We start from the raw sequence: 20,056 nt of genomic DNA on the forward strand, positions 1-20,056 counted from the left end.
ACAAGTCCAACAAATTTTAAGCTTCTCTTCTCCCAGTATTGGTTCCTCGCGAAAACAAGCATGTATCAATTTCTGCTCGTAATTGTCTAGCCAGCTGGTAAACCATTAGCCCAAATTCTTCATGCACTAATTTGACCTGTCAAGGTGAGTGTATTTAAGCGATGGATTGCTGCGTTTAATGACGGTGAGAACAAATAAACATGATAATAGATAAACAGGTCAGGGTTTATAGCATAAGTTAATGAGATGTTTTCGCTGACTAAGCAATTCGATAGTGGTAAGAGGAAGGAATTAAAATCAAAGTGGGTGCCTAAATTGGGAATAGAAGAGTGATCCAGTTGTTTAATTTGTAGAGGTTGTCTTTGTCGCTGGTTATAACTACGCCAGGTGGAGAACAGTCTCTGCATTGTTTAATGTCTTCTTGGAAAACAACAGCACTCTCATAGCATAATCAGAAACAATTTCTGCATAAATGCCCGGATGTTTGATGTGTTATTGCTTTCAGAAAACATTAGAGCTTGGATGTTCATTCCTGATCTTTGAGTGTTTTTCGTACCGTTGCATCTTTCATACAAAGTGCAGCGACATAGCAGTAGGAAAAATCAACTGTTGTCACTGTAGTTTCAAACGTTGAGAAAAAGTGACAGAGAAAGATTGGTTTCTTATAAGTCTAGAACGGGAATAAAGAAGATTAGGTTGAACAATAGGATCTGGCAACAATCCACTTCCTCTAGAGGAAAAACGAAATAAAAATGCCAGCTTTTTTCATGAAGATTCGTTCAACAAATACTGGAGTCAATAGAGAGTTGGAAAAAATGATTAATTTGCTTTGTCTTGAAAGATGCCTGTTTTTGGCTGAGAAGCGCTAATTCTGCAGAAAACATCACTCATTGATGACCTAAGTGCATTTTTATGCAAGTAGTTCTTGAATTTTGTTTGCTTCGATTGCATAGGTGTCTTCAGGTGCCGCAAGGCTTCTCAATCGTTTTCGGCTTGCATTAGAAACGTTTGTTGCTAACTGTTAGAGGCAAACGTTGATGTAGTTTGTATTGGCTGCAATTTTGATGCCAAAAATTGAAAGTCAGTGTACAGGGTTCATTTGTTTAGCATACGAATGAGCGATTTTAAAACCAAGATAATAAAAGGGCATTAATTTGTGACAATTTAAAGAATTGTTCTCATATGGTTCCCAAATGGAGATATTTTTAAGGAGATATATATTAAAGAAATGGATATATATATATATATATATATATATATATATATATATATTTATATATGTATATATATATATATATATATATATAATATATATATATATATATATATATATATATAGAAAGGAAATGACTTTATTGGTACTTCTTCAGTTCTTTTTTTAAGGGAGGGTGATATGGATTTACTTTAGCTCGTGTTTGAATTATTCCAACTTGAAGTGAAACGCCGAATCGAAACTTAAATTTCACAAAATTGATTGGTTGTTTATATGTGGCAATTTTTTTATAGTTTTTGCTGATTTCAAATAAGATTTTTTATTTTTAGTCTGCATTATTAAATTGCTTTAAAAGAAATCTCAGACATCTGAACTCTTGATAAAATTACCGTGCTTGGGTTGAACTGTTGCCGCCAAAAATATATAACGCAACATTTATTACTTCACTTATATCATTTTCTACCTCAACTTATTACTTTAATTATTACTTCACTAATATCTCCTAAAAAGAGAACAAATGAAGCAGTCTCTGAAACGGGATATGCTAGTGTCAAATGTGGTAAGAGAAATGATGGAAACAACTGACCGAAGTCCTGAACATAAAAATCCAAATTGGAAAAAATTAAATAACAGCAGTAGAAAAAAAATTCTGTCAATCAAGTCAATATGTATCAATTGAAGGACAATTACCAGACATTGCATTAAACAAGGCATCTTTAGCCTTTCTTTTTCGTAGAGAAGTTTCATGAATTATTTTCATTCCTGGGCCTAGAAAGCTCCAAAACTAAGGAAAGGGTTGTTCAATCATCATTAATTGTGATATTTCCTTACCTGGGAAATATCAGATTTTTTCTCTACTTGATCAGCCTGATGTTTCGAAACCGGTGTTTGAGCGGTTTTTTGCTGTTGATATTTTTGAACAAAAACATCAAGGATGGGCCTAAATTTACAAATCCGTTTGAAAGCTGATTTTTTAAAAACAAAAATAGTATTTAAGATAATTTGGCCTTAATTCTTGCATAACTATTCACTGTTTTTTTGACCAGTGATTGAGTTAAAATGGTGAAGTGTGATGAGATTTCACTCTCAAACATAGTTTCTGAATAACTTGACGAATTAGAAAAACAAAAAAATTCTTTTTCTCGCATGTAAATTTTAATCGTTCCCTCTTTATCCTGAAGTTTTCCTAAACAAATCACACTAAATACAAGTTCAAGAAATTTTTCAGCATAAACAGCGGTTCAAGCTTCTGTAAATCTGCATCGCATATATCATAGTTACCAGTTAGAATTAAATCAAAAAAACTTTAAGAAAGTGCTTTTTATTTGTTGTAAGTAAAACTTTGTTCTGGCGAGAAAGAGTAAAATTAAACAAAGTTCTCAAAACAAGTTTTTCAAATTATTTAAACCCTAATTATATGTTTTTTTGCTACGTCAATACTGTCAAGTAAAGTTCCATGTGAATACGCAGACTAAGAGTTCTTATCTGCAAAACAGTACAAGCGCTACGACTTAATTTATATAGAATTATTTTTAACAAATTATGTGTTCACGGGAGAGCAAAATTTTTCGATTTCATGATTTAAAGGTACAATAAGTACTAATTTCTTATACTTCTCCGGAGCTCCTATCAATAAATGTTAATCTTTGACACCAAATTTACTTTATAACGCTTTCCAGGTAGCAGATTTCGGAATCTATTTTACGTCAAAAAAAATTCAATAACCACACCTGATTTATTTCCCATTTCAATGTAATTGAGACTGCAGCACGTCCCTGTGGCGTAGGTAAATTTTTTAATTGCAGAGATGAACTTATTTTCAATTATGAAAAATGAAGACATCGCCAGTTTAATACAATTTCTCCGGGCCACTTGATTTTGACAGTTTTTTCGAAGTGGTCCTTTCACTTAACATTTACAGTTAATGGTAAAATGTTTGAAATTATGCCATTTAACGCCTCCATGAATTTTGAGTTCGTTGATTGCTCCCATGGTATTTCGAGGACCCGATATTTCAATTACACCTCATAGGATTCTGAGTAAATTGATATTAAAAAAGGGCCTTTAGTTCGAATAAAACAATTCAAGAAATCTCTAATTGATACCGCGTTTCATAATTGTTGCCCTGACCACTGAAAAAAAATCTCATCCAATTGATTGGAATTTTATTTTTATAATTTTCAACACTGTTCGAATGTATGCCTCGTGAATTGAAAATTAACGTGAAAGCAATTATTGCCGAGAAGGGAAAACACAAACCGATAAATATCGGAAAAATTGCTCTTGAGCGACAGGCGCGGCTGTAGCTGTTAATTCAGGGGCTATAGCCTAGATCAAGTTTTGTTTATGGGTGAAAAAATTCCTGTCCCCGCCCGGGATTCGAACCATTGATCTCCCAAATCATGCACCAACTGGTCCATCAACCATTTCCAACTGCTCCATCAGAGCGTTGCTCCTGCTCTGCTGCAACCATTTAATATTAGCAACAAGCTTTACTTCGCAGTGAGAGCAATAGAGGTCACTCAGAAAAGAAGAACAAAAGCGTGAAAAGGTCACTTGAGAAGTCAAAGAATGTTCTAGAAGAAGAACGCAAAATTGTCAGGCGAAAATCTTGCATAAAAAAGACACACGTTTACTATAATTGCTATGAACTTTGTTCAAAAGCAATTAATTAACATATGGTTCAGATCTTTTTTGTAATTTTTTTTTAATTTAGAAACAATTCTAAAATTAAAAAATCAAAATATGACAACAGTCAAACTGATTGTAAGACAATTACCAGTATGGCATAATTTCATCAAAAAAATTAGAAAAATTAAAATTCTTTTGTAAATTTAATTTCAATTTTCTGATTTTTCCCTTTGTTTACCTTGGCTGATCCTCAACATCGCTCCCAGTTACTTATTTTTTTTAAATATATCATGTAAACTGAAATTTGCAGTTTTTTTGCAAACTATTGTATACATTTTTTCTTCGACTGATTACTTTAGCTGAACTCCACGTTTCTCTGAATACTCTAACAGGTTTTTTACTGTACAAAATAAGGCAATGCGCGTGATTAAAAAGCTGGTTAAATTCTATAAAAAGGATGTTTCTGAGTTGTGAAATTTTTATAATAAAATAAGTCGTACACAAAGTTGCTCCGCAAAATTTGCTTCACAAGTTGAGTTTCGAAAAATTGGCAAAGAGTTTTTCCTGTCAGATTAAGGAAAAGCATGGGAAAACTTGAGACCTGGACGTATGTTACAGCATTCTGTGCTACGCACAGAGTCTCGCGAGCCATTTTGTTAGGTGTCAGACCAGTTTATATTTGTGCGTGCAATGAATGTTCAGTAGTTTGTTTGATGCAAAATAATGTCCAATGGAACTTCTTTCGACTTCTAAACTCAAATAATTGTCACCATTGAACTAAGATTAACGACCTATGTTGCCTCATAAAAAAGTTTCTGGGAAAGTAAGTATCTGATTTCAGGAAAAGTTTAGAGGGTAAGATAATGCATTCTTAGGATAAATTTTGCGTTTTGATCCACAGATTTGAATTGGTCATTGTGCATTTTTTGTTCAGGTTATTTCTTCTTCTGGAATGGTCTCAAAAATGCACGCCTCATTGAACCTGAAACAGTGAAGAATATTTTCTCTGGTCATTTTTATACACCATTTTTTACACCATTAAAATTGTACAAATGTTGCGATCGCTAAAGTGCATATTTGTCGAAGTCGGTCTAAAAACTGATCTTATGGCTGAAAATCGTCAGTATATGTCTCTGGCCATGAACGAGATAACGTTTGAAAATTAACCGGGGAAGACTTGATCACAACCAAGTCAAAAACTGTCTAAAAATTTGCTATAAACTGCCTAAAGGCGAGCAAACATTAGAAACGATAAAAACATTAATCAACACAATTAATCAATACAAACATTAGTCCAATTTTGTATTGATTCTTTGCACCAGTTGCTTCGAACTCGCAGCTAATTGTTTACTCTTTAAATGGGAAACTAAAATCAGATGAGTGATACCTCAGAAAATTGAAAAAAAAAAGAAAAAGATTGTCGTCTAATTTGTTTATTTTTTTTACAGTTACGACGCCAGCAATAAAGAACTCGAAAACAAACAGAGCAAAAGATAGAACGCTAAGATAAATGAAGCACTTTTTTCAAAATTCTAGATAAGAGAAACACAAAAGTTGGGACGAAATTTCATCAAAATCTGTATTTGTTACTATTCTTGCATTTGATTCGATGTTAGTCATAAAAACATAAAAAGGGCAACCAAAACATCAGACCATGATTGGCCCAGTGAGGGGTGTTTAGAAACAGGCTCGGTGTAAAAAAAATCTAGAGAAACAAAAAAATTTCTTTTTTCATTTTAATCAAAACATCTCATTTTAATCAATACATCAAGACACATTTTAATCAATACATCTCAGTAGTTTAGAAAAAATCCTAAAACACCAAGCCTGTTTCTTTTTTAACGTCTTCGGCGTGTCGAGAATAAAGAGTTCGATTTGTCTTTTCAGGAACATGGAAATTAGAAAAAAATGCATCATAACAATTCCAACTTCTGATTTGTTGAAAACATAAAAAAAGAATAAAAGGAGCTAAACTAATAAAAATAATTCGAGAATCTCAAGAAAGCGAGCAGTTGCACGGAGCTACCTAAAGGAGCTTTGCAGCCCTGAATCAGTACAATTTGTATCATGCACTTTTTTGAAGATCATTACTATGTACATGTCACTTCTGGTTATGTATAGGCTGTATTTTATCAACCTAATGAATCATATGCATGCAAATTTTATGCACATTCTTTCTTGCCTAATGTATCTTACATGTACATGTATTTGCAACAGACTGCTCGTAAGATGCACATAAGTGGCGCCAGTCTGATTTTGATCTGGCCAGGCGTAATTACAAAGCACTTGAGCGTGAACAAATTCAATCTGCTAACGCGAGATAATTGCCCTAATTGTTCTCACTCTACTACAAACTATAACTCTTTTATTAAATCCATGCACTCGCATCTTTTTTATTAAATCCATGCGAACTATCATATCTTTGCACTATTTGCACTCATCCTTTGAAGGAAAAAGGAAAGAAAAGGAAAGGGAAAAGATATGAATTTATAAATGAAGGATTTATAAAGGAATTTATAAATTTATAAACGACATGAATTATAATTTATAAATATTATAATATTTATAAACATTAATTTTCGTTTCATTAGTTTTAGGTTCCAGTTCTCTGTTCTTCTTTTCTCTCTGTTCTCTAGAATCTTCTAGCTGGAATTGCATTTCAAATTTGCTTTAAATTGTTAAATATTGTCATTTTCAGCTTGCAGCTCTACCTGCGGGGTCAGTGAAAAAGGTGGCCAACTTCACAAATCCTGGGAATATTGCGCCCACACAGGAATAGCTGGAAAAAAGAGTCCATGGACGGACTGGATCGCATTCGAGCGTGTCACACGTCGCTCCAGTCGCCGAATTCGAGCCGTACAAATAATTGTCAATTCACCAGAGTATCATATTTAGTAATCTGAAACAAAATAACACAGCAGCACCAGTGGTTCGACAAACACTAAGAACGTCTATAGAACATTGATAGAACTTTGATATAGAACATTGATAGAACTTTGATATAGAACATTGGTAGAACATTGATGGCTGCTGATTGTGAAAACAGCTTGATGGCTGAAAACAACTCTGAGTCGGGTAGAAAAGAACAGGTTGGGGAAATAACTGAAGTCAATTAGTTAAACTAACTGAACACAATATTAAGGTCACGCATATTAAGGGCCAACGCAACTTAACGCATAAGGCAATATTAAGGCCACGGATATTTAGGGCCAACGCAACTGAACAGATAAAGCAATATTAAGGTCACGTATATCATAAAGGCAACGGAATTATGAAATCAGTTATCAGTTATCTTTTGCGAATTCTCTCAATACCAAAAGAATAAGTGCCACCATATGGCGGTAACCCTCTCCATGCTTGTCAAAATGAAAACGACAGGCGTCACTAAAGTCTTCGCGCTTTAGTATGTCTTAGTATCTCTTTTTCACACACACACACACACACTTCACACACACACACACACACACACACACACACGCACACACACACACACACGCACGCACGCACACACACACACTCACACACGCACACACACACTCACACACACACACACACACACAAAACCACACCCACACATCCATTATTTTGAGGTGAAATAAATTTGGTGCATGAAAAACTGAAAACGAGAGAAACCGAGAATGTCTTTTTACAAATTAAGTAAAGAAGAAAAACTTGTACTTCGCCTTGTCGATTCAATTTTTGAAGAGCTTTCGAATGATAAAACTTTCAGTTCTCTGAGCAAAAAAAAACTTTCGCCTTATGTGTTCTTAACAAAAATTTCCTAACATTTCAATTCCCTTAAAATTGGGGCTAGTACTAGTAGTATCTTCAAGGCAACGTGACCTCATTTCGACCCCCTTCATGGTTGTATACACCCCGAATGATGTGAAAGAACAAGATGATCTGTGATCAGATAGTTCCAGACAAAAACCGCCTCTGCTAAGATTCAACCTCGCTTGAAGTCTATTCTGCATCCAAGGGCGCTTGAATACAGCTCCGACAAGACAAAAATCCGCTAAAAAACGTTTTCTGCACTCAAAGTACTCTCGAAAACAACCGCAAGGAAAGATCCAACTGTGCTTTATGATCAAACCAAAATGAGTTGGATTTCGCTTTTAATGTGACCCACCTGTGCTCTAAACTGTTTTTCATTAGAATTCTCTACGCTCAATATAGTCTCTCGTCAGACCTACTTGCGTTCGAAATTGTCTAACCAGAACAGAGCGAACCATGTTTTAGTTCTTCAGTATCCGTATTATATAATCATTTCACAAAATTAATATCTTTAGCAAACATTTGATTCAAGAAATTTCAGCTAAAACCAGTTCAACCTACAAGAGAGCCAAAAAATGAAACCTTACAATTTTGTGTTCCCCTTTGCCTCATTATTCCAGGACTAATTTGCATAATAGTTTTTCTCTAAACAGTTGTTTGCAATTTCTGAAGGAGCGGCTCTTGATCGGTGCTGGACTTCTTGGTTCTGACCGGAGCAAAAAGAATCCAATAGATTTCGTGATCAGACACCGCGTCTGTACTGTTAATTTTGGTATCGCCAACAACTCGCCATCAAACAATTACAAAAACTTTCCAGTTAAAGAGTTTATTTGGCTCAGATCAGACTCATTTGAGGTCAAAATTGTGTCTAGTCAGAAGCAATTGTGCTCTCTCGAAATTGCTCTTGACCGAAGCCACTTTAACTCAACATTGTCTGTAATCAGACCCAATTTCACGCGAAGTCGTTGCTGATCAGACCCAATTGCGCGTTGTGATCAGACTCACATGAGCTCGAAGTTGTCTCTGATCAGACTCAATTGAACTCGAATCTAACTATGGTCAGACTGCCTTCCCAGGTTGAGGTCCAAGAACGAAAGTCGATATGTCCGACCGTCCATTTCGTTATTGGGGTCACTTTTTTGATAGGTCGACTTATCAAAAGACCTCGGTCGCGGCCAATATTGGGTGTGAAAATGCCGTTGTTGACCGATATTGGGCATTAACAGACCGCGGTCGACCGATATTGGGCATGAAAAAATGTGTGTCGACCTATGAAAAGACTTGCCCGGCCATGTAATTAAAGTCTGGAAATTACCCCCACATCAACTCTATCAACTCTATTAGTCATTTCACATGGTCGATCTTTCGACTAGGGCACCCAGACCCTGTAATTTTGAAAGAGCAAAACTCGCAACTGCGTACTCTAGTGAGTCTGATCATAAACCAGTTTGACTGGCATCAAGTCTTGAGGATTTGAGGAGCCGTACCTATGATGAGGTAGAGGGGTCCGATGAAAGCTGCCCCCACTCCCCCACATATGAACCCGACCAGTCTGTAGAAGAGGCGAGTGGGAATATCCTCTATGAATGCGTAGGAGTAGGAGACGATGCCATACTGGACTATCCCAAAGACAGTGTACGCGAAGCAGTTGAGAGTCAGTGCCAAATCTACCTTGAAAAACGGAATCGAATCAATTCAACGCAAAAAAGCCGCGCTAATTTTGTTGATATTATCTTTTTTTCCCATTAACTCAATAAAATACGGTTCTATCGCATTATAGCCCCTTTATAGTATTTTAGGGCGATATACGTTTACACGTCATATGACCACTGAGCGGAATGTGTGTGTGTGTGTGTGGTTTGTGTGTGTGTGTGTGTGTGTGTGTGCGTGTGTGTGTGTGTGTGTGGGTGTGTGTGTGTGTGTTGTGGGGTCGGAAACACATACACTAAACCCCACGCCATTACAAACCAGCACCCATAAAAGATACCAATACATTTTGAGACTATTACGCCAATTTGTGGAATTTTGAAACAGCGGCATTGTAAAGTACAAAATACCAATTATATTGTTTTATTACAGTATAAATTACAATAATCTATTGTTCAATAGTTTATACTAATTAGTAAAATCATTCCTTTGTTGTCATATCCCACACTTTGAGGCCCTTTGACATGTTTAATCAGATACATTTTGTGAAATTAAAGAAGAACAAGGCGGCTCGTTAATGTGTGTTCGCACATGATGTTCCGACTCGAGCTCATCTGCATGTTTGGCTTAACTGTCAACCAAATGAAGAGATAACAAAAATAGATGTTTGAGTTTTAAAAAGTTGTTACAAAACCTAAATACTAGTGGAATTACATAATGCCATGCCTCATTACAGCGCTCACGAGATCTGCCAATAAAAAGACTACGAGAAAAAACAACAAACAGCAAAATAAGCAAAAACAAAAATTTCACGGCAGAAACCCAATATATAAATTTAAAAGCATCCAGTAACAACGTCAAAATGCAATCAGATAAAACCTTAACAACGGAAATTTAGTTTTTCCTAACCATAGAGCAGATGGATGTTTTCCATAATGAGATTAGGTAAAAAGTCGACATAGAGAAGAAAAATGAGGTTAAAGTCAAAGATCACTCATTATTTCTTAATCCAAATAATTTCAAAAGTCTTAAAAATCTTTAGCTTATAACGAAATAATTCTTGATAAATTTACTAAAAATTACTAAGTCATCATGAAAAAAATGGGACCTGTCTTTGCTTAGACTAAGCCATAGGAACGGACTAAATACGAAGAAAATCTCAAAAAAATACGAACAATTTACACAAAGACGCAGAAAATCTCAAAAAAGTACGAACAAAAACACAAATTATCGAAGCCATTAAAATCATTATCTATTATCTGAATTTTAGTTAATCTTATTTCGTTTTCATTTGTACTAATTCAGCTAAAATTATACTGAAAGAGTAAATAAGTTCGTTCATTTGGGCCACATTTGCAAATCATTGGGATCTGTTATTACCTGAATAAGCTAAAAGAAGAGAAAAAGAAACACAAATACACCACTCACAATTTTTTTATGAAAACGCATATTGTCCACAAACAAAACATCAGTTACGACATAATATCAGTAGACATGTTATTTCTTGAACCTATCAATGACGAGAAAAAGTTACAAGATGACGAAATGAACAACAAAAACTGAAAAGTTTGAAAAATCTTTGAACATTTATAATATAATAATTTTTAAGACTATTGGCTATAAACTTACTGTTTCGGGTAACAACATTCATTTAATCATCTATTGCAAATTTATGAGAACGGTTAGAATTTTACGGCTACCTAAAAATAAAAAAAGGCAAAAACAGCAAACTCAAAAAAATTAAGCGAGAAAAGTGTCAACGCCATCAGAGAAGGAATTTTTCAGTATAATCTCTTCTATTTTCAATTAAATTTTTAACAGCAGGGTGATTGTTTTTATCGTTACAAAATGACAAATATATTAAAACCACGAAGTTTTTGAGAAAACCCCTAGTATCAAAGACATTAAATTCAATAGTTGTCGACGGAATTAAATAAACACGCTAAGTTCTGCATCGATGGAATGACAATGATGCGTTTCATTCATAGGTCATCAATACCTAATCACAATAAGTCGTATGGCAATGAAAAATATATCATAACCAACGGAAGACTTATAATACGCTAAATTATGCCTAGATCATGTATCAACAAAGATACTTGTCACTAAAAAGTTATCAATAAGACATTACAACATGTCATTGACAAGGAAAACAACAACAAATACAGGCAAAATCCAAAAATTCAGCAGAAAATTGCGAGAAGAAAGTGTCGAAGCCATTAAAACCATAAGCTTTTTTCTCTGAAAATTTTTCTACGATCCAATGAACGGAGCTGTCAATATTAGGATAATGTATTATGATTTCAAGAGCAACCAAAATTACTAAAAAACATCCAAAAATTAAAAATAAATTATGAAAACTCGTGCACCGAAGTCAAAAAACCAATATTTTGAAGACAAAACCGCTACGTAGATAAATTGTTGTTGAAGTAGAAAGAAAAGCGGTTCTGTCATTACTGAGACCGACTTAGAGTTCACGGGAAAAAGTTTAAGATTGATTAATGTTCAAAAAATTTTCAAAAAACTACTTTTTAAAGACTTAACAGCCATTAAATTCAATAGCTTTCAACAGATGTCAATGAATACGCTCAGCTATGCCACGATGTGAATACATGGAAGTTTTTCATGCATAGGTAATCAATAAGACATCCCAATATGTCTTATGACTCTGAAAAAACAAATAGAGTCGAAAACCAAAAATTCTGTAGAAACATGCGAGAAGAAAGTGTTGAAGCCATTTAAACCATCCTTTTTCTCAGAAAATTTCATCTATGATCCTTTGGACTTCTTCGCTAAAACAATTGTAGCCATCAGTATTAGGATGGCGTGATAAGATTTCAAAAGTAACCAAAAAAACAAAACGTCCAAAAATTTAAAAAAAAATGAAATCTTGTGGCCTTGAAGTCGTATAACCAATAGTTATTTGCTAAAACCGCCAAGGAGATTAATTTTGCTTGCAGTAGGAAGGAGTGGGTGTCCTGTTTTTACTGAGACGAACTTACAGTTCACAAAAATGAGTTTATGACTTACTAATATTAAAAAAATTCGAAATTTGTTTTCAAAGTCCTAACAGCCATTAGCTCTCCACTCACAGCACTAGATAGGTTCACCTAATGCTCAGTACGAAATTTATTGCACCTTCAGTCAACGAGTTTATGCCATAGGATTCTATAACTTTAAAAAAACCTCAAAAAGAAAATCAAAATTTCATTTGAAATTACGAAAACTGAGATACGACTCCAAAAAAAAACAAGAGCGATCCCTTGGAAACGAAATTTTTGTTCATTGGGCTTCATCTGATTGTAAATAAAGTTTGTAACTAACGGAACCTTTATAATAAATGTTACTAGTTTCTAGGTGACTTTAAGAAACAAAAAAAATGCAAAATTTTCGAAAAAAAGAGCTCCCAAATAGAATTCGATTTTTTTCGATATTAAACTTCCCTCTGAGACCAGAACTGGTATTTTTATCGCCTATCGTCTATTAAGAACCAAAAATTGATATATTTTGAAGCGTGAAATCTATTATAGACAAAACCGCTAACTAGATAAATTGTTGTTGATGCAGAAAAAAGCGGTTCTGTCATTACCGAGACTGACTTACAATCCACGAAAATAAGCTTAAGATTGATTTATGTTCAAAAAAAATTCAAAAAAATATTTTTAAAGTCTTAACAGCCATCAATCTCAAAAGCTGCCATAGGAATTCAATAAAAACGCTCAGTTATGCCAGGATGTGAATACGAAGATGTTTATCATGCCTAGGTTATCAATAAGACATCACAATATGTCTTATGACTATGAAAAAAATAACAAATACAGGCAAAAACCAAAATTTCCTTAGAAAAATGGGAGAAGAAAGTGTTGAAGCCATTTAAACCATATTTTTTTCTCAGAAAATTTTATCTATGATCCTTTGGACCTCTTCACTAAAGCAAGATGTAGCCATCAATGTTAGGATGACGTGATTAGATTTCAAAATGAACCAATAAAACGAAATGTCCAAAAAATTTTAAAAAAAGTTTGAAATCTTGTGGCATTGAAGACGTATAACCAATAGTTATTTGATAAAGCCGCCAATGAGACTAACGTATGTTTCACTGGTATGAAGGAGTTCAGTCCTGTTTTACTGAGACGAACTTACAGTTCACAAAAATAAGTTTATGATTTAATAATTTTAAAAAAAATTTCGAAAATTTATTTTCAAAGTCATAACAGCCATTATCTGTCCACTCACAGCACTAGATAGGTTCACTTATTGCTCATTAGCAAATCTATTACACCTTCAGTCAAAAAGTTTATGCCATAGGATAAGAAAACTTTAGTAAAACCTCAAAAAATTTATCAAAATTTTATTTGAAGTTACGAAATTTGAGATACGAATCCAAAAAAAACATGAGCGATCCCTTCGAAACAAAATTTTTGTTCATTGGGGTTCATTTGATCGTAAAAAAAGGTTTGTCGTTAACTGAGTTCGATATTAAAAGTTTCTTGTAGTCTCTAGGTGACTTGAAAAAACAAAAAAATTGCAAAATTTTCTAAAAAAAAGAGCTCCCAAACCTAATTCGATTTTTTTTATATATATTAAACTTCCCTCTAAGACTAGAACTAGTCTTCATTATCTCCTTTCGTCTGTTAAAAACCTAAAATTTCTTTACTTTTTGGCGTGAAATCTAGTTTTGAATTAAATTTTTCGTAGAAAAAATGTTAATTCGAACAAAAATTACGGTAAAAGTGATCAAAAGTGAACCAAATATCCCGTGTTCACACAAAATTTCAACCCTCGATAATTCTTCGAAAAAACTGAAATTAAAAAAAATCTTTTTACTTTTGAATTCTACGCTGGATGAGCTTTTTAATGATGCCATTCATATTTCTCTACGATGAATATATCGGTCGGCCAAAATTGACTGAACAAAAAAACCCATTTGAGTATATAGTTCCTCCCCCACAAGTGGGTCGGAACAAAAATGCACTAAATTGTTCAATTATTTGGTGGGTGTGCAGGCTGTAATGGCTTCTGTTTGCCCTGATTTTATGACTCTATGAGTGAGATAATATATCGTACTATCGTAAGAAGGTTTCTTTATTTTCTCTAAATAATTTAATGAGTTCGTACTAATAAAAATATTTCTTAAAACTGTAGAAATACCTATGCAAGGCTGGCTTTTTTGTCTCCAAATCAAATCGTAGAAAATTAAACGCATCCTGAAAAAATAAAGTTCGTACCATATAAAAGCTCTAGAAACGCAGATTTCAACCACTTAACTTTCATATTTTTTCAGAAAATAAATTACCATTTTTCACTGATACCAAGGATACCGCTTACAAGGATTATAGTAGCAGGCATTTTTACAACACTTTTTCAGGTTGATAAATTTCCGATTACTTTTTTTAATGTTTAATAGTCCTCCTCATATTCCCAGCCAGCTGTTAAAGTAGGACTTTTTACATTTAAAGCAATTTGAATTGCATTTGCGAGTTGTCTTCAAAGAACTGTTCCAATTTTTTCGACTGTACGTTTTTGACGAGAAACCAAAATGCAGCGTATAAAAAAAGGTGTATGTGGAAAATTTTGATTTTTGAGATAGATTTTTTTTCGCGAGCACAAATTTGATTTTTTTTTTCATTATTTTTCTTTTGATTTTCTGCATGAATAACTGAAGCAAATGTGATGTAATCTGATTATGCATAGTTGATAATACTCAAACAACTCAAAGATCATCTAATGGTTTTTACCTCAACTGCAAGTTCGACTACGCGTGTAAACGAAATGCTCCAACCAAGGTAGGGGCACTAATAGAAAAACTCGAAATTTTAGTAACTCTTAGTAATTTGCCATTGTTACCGTTCATTTGTTTTTCTGTAAGGTGGTCTCAATAACTACAAGTATAATTGGCTCTCAAACTTGTCTCATTGGTCTCATTAAAAACGGTGTTGAATATTTTTCATATGATTTTTGCGGTGATTTGAAGTGAAAAGAAAGTTGGAAAAACCGGTTGTTCTTTTTTGATGTTTTTCATGTTATTCTTTCGTTTTGTTTATTTTCGTGTTTGTACTGGTATATATTTGATGATTCTCAAACAAGGATGTTAGAAGGAGGTTACTCGTTAGCTTAATTTTTTGCTCATTTTTTGAACTGCGATTTGTCTCTCTATGCTTTTCACTTGATCAAACCAAGTATTGGTTTGTTTTATCCATTTTTACAGCTTGTTTGACACTTTCCTTGAATTTTTTAAAACATTAGTCATTTTTTTTCACCGTTAATTTTTCCCCAGGTGCAATGAAACACCAATTGCTTGGAAAATCAATCTAAAAAGAACAGACTTAACATCAAAAAACGAAATCAAAATGAAAACGGAATTAGCGGTGAAATCGGTCATTCTAGTTTTCTCAAAGGTAAAATCTCTTAAATGTTGAAATTTAAATTTTGAAAAATAATATTCAATTGTATTCAATAGTTAAGTATTTCTTCTCTGCAATCCATGAGAAAAGCTATTTCAAAAAAATCATTTGAAATTTCATCTTTAACCAACTTTGTGTCTTCATTGCACTAGGAGTTTAAATCGGTTAATCAATTTTGGAATTCGGATCACTAGGTGTATAAATCTTAAGGAGTTACTTATGAAAGCCGTTCTCTTTGTACCATTTGTTGGTGTTTCTTAGCTGATCGTTCTATTATGTCATCCGAGGTTAGTGTTTGAATTTTTACCTAACGGACAGTTAAAAAGCGAGCTGTCTTCTTTATTTTTTATTAAATATTTGCACGACCTTGAGTAAACCAGAATTCATATATTTTTTTGTTATATAGCGAAACTTAACCCAAAAAGGCAGAAAAAATCACAGTAGAAGCGTTTAAAGGTAGCGAGCTAAATTTAGTAGTGGAATCAGCCGGATCAGTTTCAATTCAATTGGTGTGGCGTCGACATGATTATGATTGGTTTCGCTAACCAAAGGACAAACACAACAATCTCCATCTCAAAATTTCTCCTCAGTCGAAGTCAAAAGCACTCCAGTGTCAGAGGCTTATGATCACATGAAAAGTCTGTACGGATAAATGTATGACCATTGTCAAGAGTACATACAAAAATAATTAAAATCTCGAATGTCAGAGTGTTCAAAGGGAGAACTCATTAATATGTGTTTGGCTCTTTAATGATTGAAGACCCCAAACAGAAAGTTAAAGTAATTTATCAAGGCCTATGTTTAATTTAATCTGACCTTTCACAACCTATCGAGGTTCAAATAGGGAAGCATATTCGAAATAGGATGATATTACTGGAAAAAAATGGTACATGTAGAAGATTGTGGTATTGTAACTTTTTGGTGTGAAAAAAAGGAGAAACCTTCTGGTCGTCTCCTCTTCGGTCGTGGCTGTTTTTGTTTCTATTTGCTCTACTATGATTGGTCCTACTTCTGCTTATGTTGTTGTCTCTTCTCCCTCTCATCAGTTTGATCAGCCACACAGTCAACACTGTCACCAACACAGTCCCAGTAACACTCACCGAAGTTAATAACTACAAATAAAGTAGACTTATTATTATGCGGTTGGTTTAATTTTTAACCAATTAAGTATTGGTCTCGACGTATGAAAGACAAAAAGCACTTGATTCCGGACCAACTAAGGTACCCCAGTCATAATCAGACGGTTATCTTCTTCATCATTTTTTAATCAATAAATTTAATAATGTTATCTTGAAATATCACAGACTATTCTTGCATGATAAGCGCCAGTGTCTTGCATTTTGCAAGATAAAGGTTGTTTGCAAGAATCTTGAAAGATCTTACAAGATAAGCGTTAATTTCAGCAGTCTTGCAATATCTCACAAGATAAACGTTATTTGCTAAGTCTTGCAAGGCTCTTGTAAACAGAGAGCTTATAATTGAAATTTTTGCAACTTCTTTTTTGCTGTATTACTGATGTGAAAATATGATATGTGTTATCAGTTGTAAGAGAATCTGCCATATGCTTGTAGGGGGGGGGGGGGGGGGGGTGGGTTCGGACCCCCCCCCCAACAAGATTTTTACCACCGAAAAACTGATTTTCTCTTTGTGAAATAAAGTTTTTTGGATACTCGCCAGCCTGTGAGAAGTCCTTGGGTTAAGCAGTCTGGCGAAACTTATCCAAAAAACTTTATTTCACAAAGAGAAAATCAGTTTTTCGGTGGTAAAAAGTCTTGTAGGGGGTGGGGTCCGAACCCCCACCCCAACAAGCAAATGGCAGATTTATGCTGTAGCAATGTTCGCTGTATATTGAATTAGGTGTTACCTAGGTTTTGGACTCTCACTAAATGTTTTTGGTGAAAACTTAAAAAATCCATTATAAGACACCAGAAGCCAAAAAATTTCAGAAATTTCAAAATTTTTTCGAAAGTTTTTCCAAGTTTTTCAAAGTCCTAAAATGGTCTGAAACGGATTTTGCGCAATGAAAGAGCACTCAAAAGTGATTTTTTGTTGACTTCACTTTTTTCACCTAAGCAGTATAGGGGTTGAAACAAAAATTTGAAAAGAATTTCAAAAATTTTTCCGAAAATTTTTCGAAAGTCTTCAAAAGTCATAAAATGGTATGAAATGAATTTTGCGCTATGAAAGAGCACTCAAAAATGATTTTTTGTTGACTTCACTTTTTTTTCACCTATGCAGTATAGGGGTCGAAACAAAATTTTGAAAAGAATTTCAAAAATTTTTCCGAAAATTTTTCGAAAGTCTTCAAAAGTCATAAAATGGTATGAAATGGATTTTGCGCTATGAAAGAGCACTCAAATGTGATTTTTGGTTGAGTTCACTTTTCTTCACCTAGGCAGCATGGGGGGTCAACACAAAAAAAAATTTTGAATTTTTTAGAAAAAAAATTCCACAATTTTTTAAAGTCCTAAAATGGTTTGAAATGGAATTTGCGCTACGAAAGAGCACTCAAAAGTGATTTTTTGTAGACTTCATTTTGTTCAACCAAGTAGGACCGGAACAACTCAGTTTCTGAATTAGTCTGAAACAAGTCAAAGAGAAGTCAGAAGCAGTTTTTGTTGACAAAACTTTTGCAAATGTGCAGGATGATGTGGAAAGCATGTCTTTTTTTAAATACATGTTTAGCTATGTATGTTTCTATCACAACAAGTACGTATGTTTGCATGCATGTGTTCATAATTGTACTTTTTATGTATGAACAAACAATTGAAAGAAAGGAAAGAATGAAAATTTTATGTATAAATTCATGCGTATTCATGTATATAATAATAAAAGTGTATATGAAAATGTATATTTGTTTATAAGTATACATAACTGTGCGTAAGTTATGTAATATGTTTGTATGAGTATAAGCTGAAATATATGTTTTTTTGTAGAAATTGTAAATGTGTGTATATGTCAAGACGTTCTTGGTTTTTTGTGTGTATGTTTTTCTATATGTATAGAAAGGAATGTATGTATATATGTCTTAATGTGTTTATGTATTTATGTATTTATATGCTTGCAAGTCTGACGAGAAAGAGAGAGAGAGAGAGAGGGAAAAAAAGTCCGTGGAGGGCAATTTGTGTCAAGAAGAATGTTGTTATTTGTCTCCACGATCCAATAATATTATATCTTGCAAACAAATTTTGACCTTCAGCGTTGATAAACTCTGTCCTTTATACATTGGCAAGCAAAATGTCACAACCAAAGACGACAACAATTTTTTGATGTTCTGAGCATGCTTTTTTGAAAATTGAATTTTCTTCACCTATCTAGCTACCATATTAAAAACTATCAAGATTTTTTACAGAAAAAAATTGATGCTCTTTGTCTTTTAATCCTTGGCAAGAAAATGATAAAGTGTTGCAACACAGAAGACAAAAACAACTTTTTGATGTTCTGAGCATGCTGTTTTGACAACAGATTTCTCTACACTTATTCAGCTACCCATCTAGGAATGAGCAGGATTATTTACAGGAAAAAAATATTTGAGGTGAATTGTTGAGAGATATACAATAAATTGAGCTAAGTAAAAAGAATAAACTCTGTAAGAAACGGAAAATGTTGGTGGGAAAACTTTGATATATAGGAGAAGCTGAACTTTTTAGTTAAATAAATTAGATTGATAGGAATTTATCAAGAGCTTGAATCAGACAAAAAGTGTAATGATGTACAAGAAGAGTAGTTTGCACTGGAACTGTAAAGAGCGCTAAAATTTTCAAAAGCTAATTAGTCACTTTATCAATTAAGCAAGAACAAACACAAAAGATTGATCTCTGGCTGGTTGCTAGAAGCAGCGTCAGAAATGTATGGGTCTTGTTTGCGTACTGGAAATAGCAATAATGGATATTGCGTGCTGGGACTGAAATGTTAAACAATAGCGAAACGCATCTTCAGTAAATGCTTCCGATAAATTCAACTATTGAACACTGCAAATGTGGTACCAGAGCACTTCAAGCAACCAGAAATCAAAAAACATTCATTATAGTGTCTTCTTGTATCAAATTTATTGTGTTCAGTAACCCTGTGTTAATATTTTGGATTACTTTTTTGTTCTGTCCACTTTTTAAAATGAGATTACCGTAACGATATTTCATAGAGCATCGGAAAGAGGTAAAATCAAAGGAATCTGAAATTAAAAAGGAGCAGAGTCTTTATAACATATAATTGGGCTAAGCAGTCTGGCAAACATATTGGAACTTAACGCAACACTACTGCTACCTACTACTGCTACTGCCTACTACTACTACCTACAACTACTATCTACAATTAGTACCTACTACTACTGCTACCTAATAGTACTACCTACAACTACAACTAGATACTATTACTAACTACTACAACT

General features: G+C 33.8%; 1 protein-coding gene across 1 annotated transcript in view; it reads right to left on the reverse strand.

Annotated features, from left to right (window-relative positions):
* Window positions 1-9,076: 9,076 nt before the first annotated feature.
* LOC142340472 (uncharacterized) overlaps window positions 9,077-20,056 on the reverse strand; it is a 29,354-nt gene continuing 18,374 nt past the window's right edge. The window contains exons 3-4 of the mRNA XM_075391046.1: window positions 16,611-16,781; window positions 9,077-9,289 (exon numbers count right to left, since the gene is read on the reverse strand). Coding sequence (XP_075247161.1) covers window positions 9,077-9,289; window positions 16,611-16,781 — 384 coding nt within the window. The remainder of the gene's footprint in view (window positions 9,290-16,610; window positions 16,782-20,056) is intronic.

Source organism: Convolutriloba macropyga, chromosome 5 (genome assembly GCF_964194025.1).
Source record: "Convolutriloba macropyga chromosome 5, txConMacr16.3, whole genome shotgun sequence".
In the NCBI taxonomy this organism is placed as follows: domain Eukaryota; kingdom Metazoa; phylum Xenacoelomorpha; order Acoela; family Convolutidae; genus Convolutriloba; species Convolutriloba macropyga.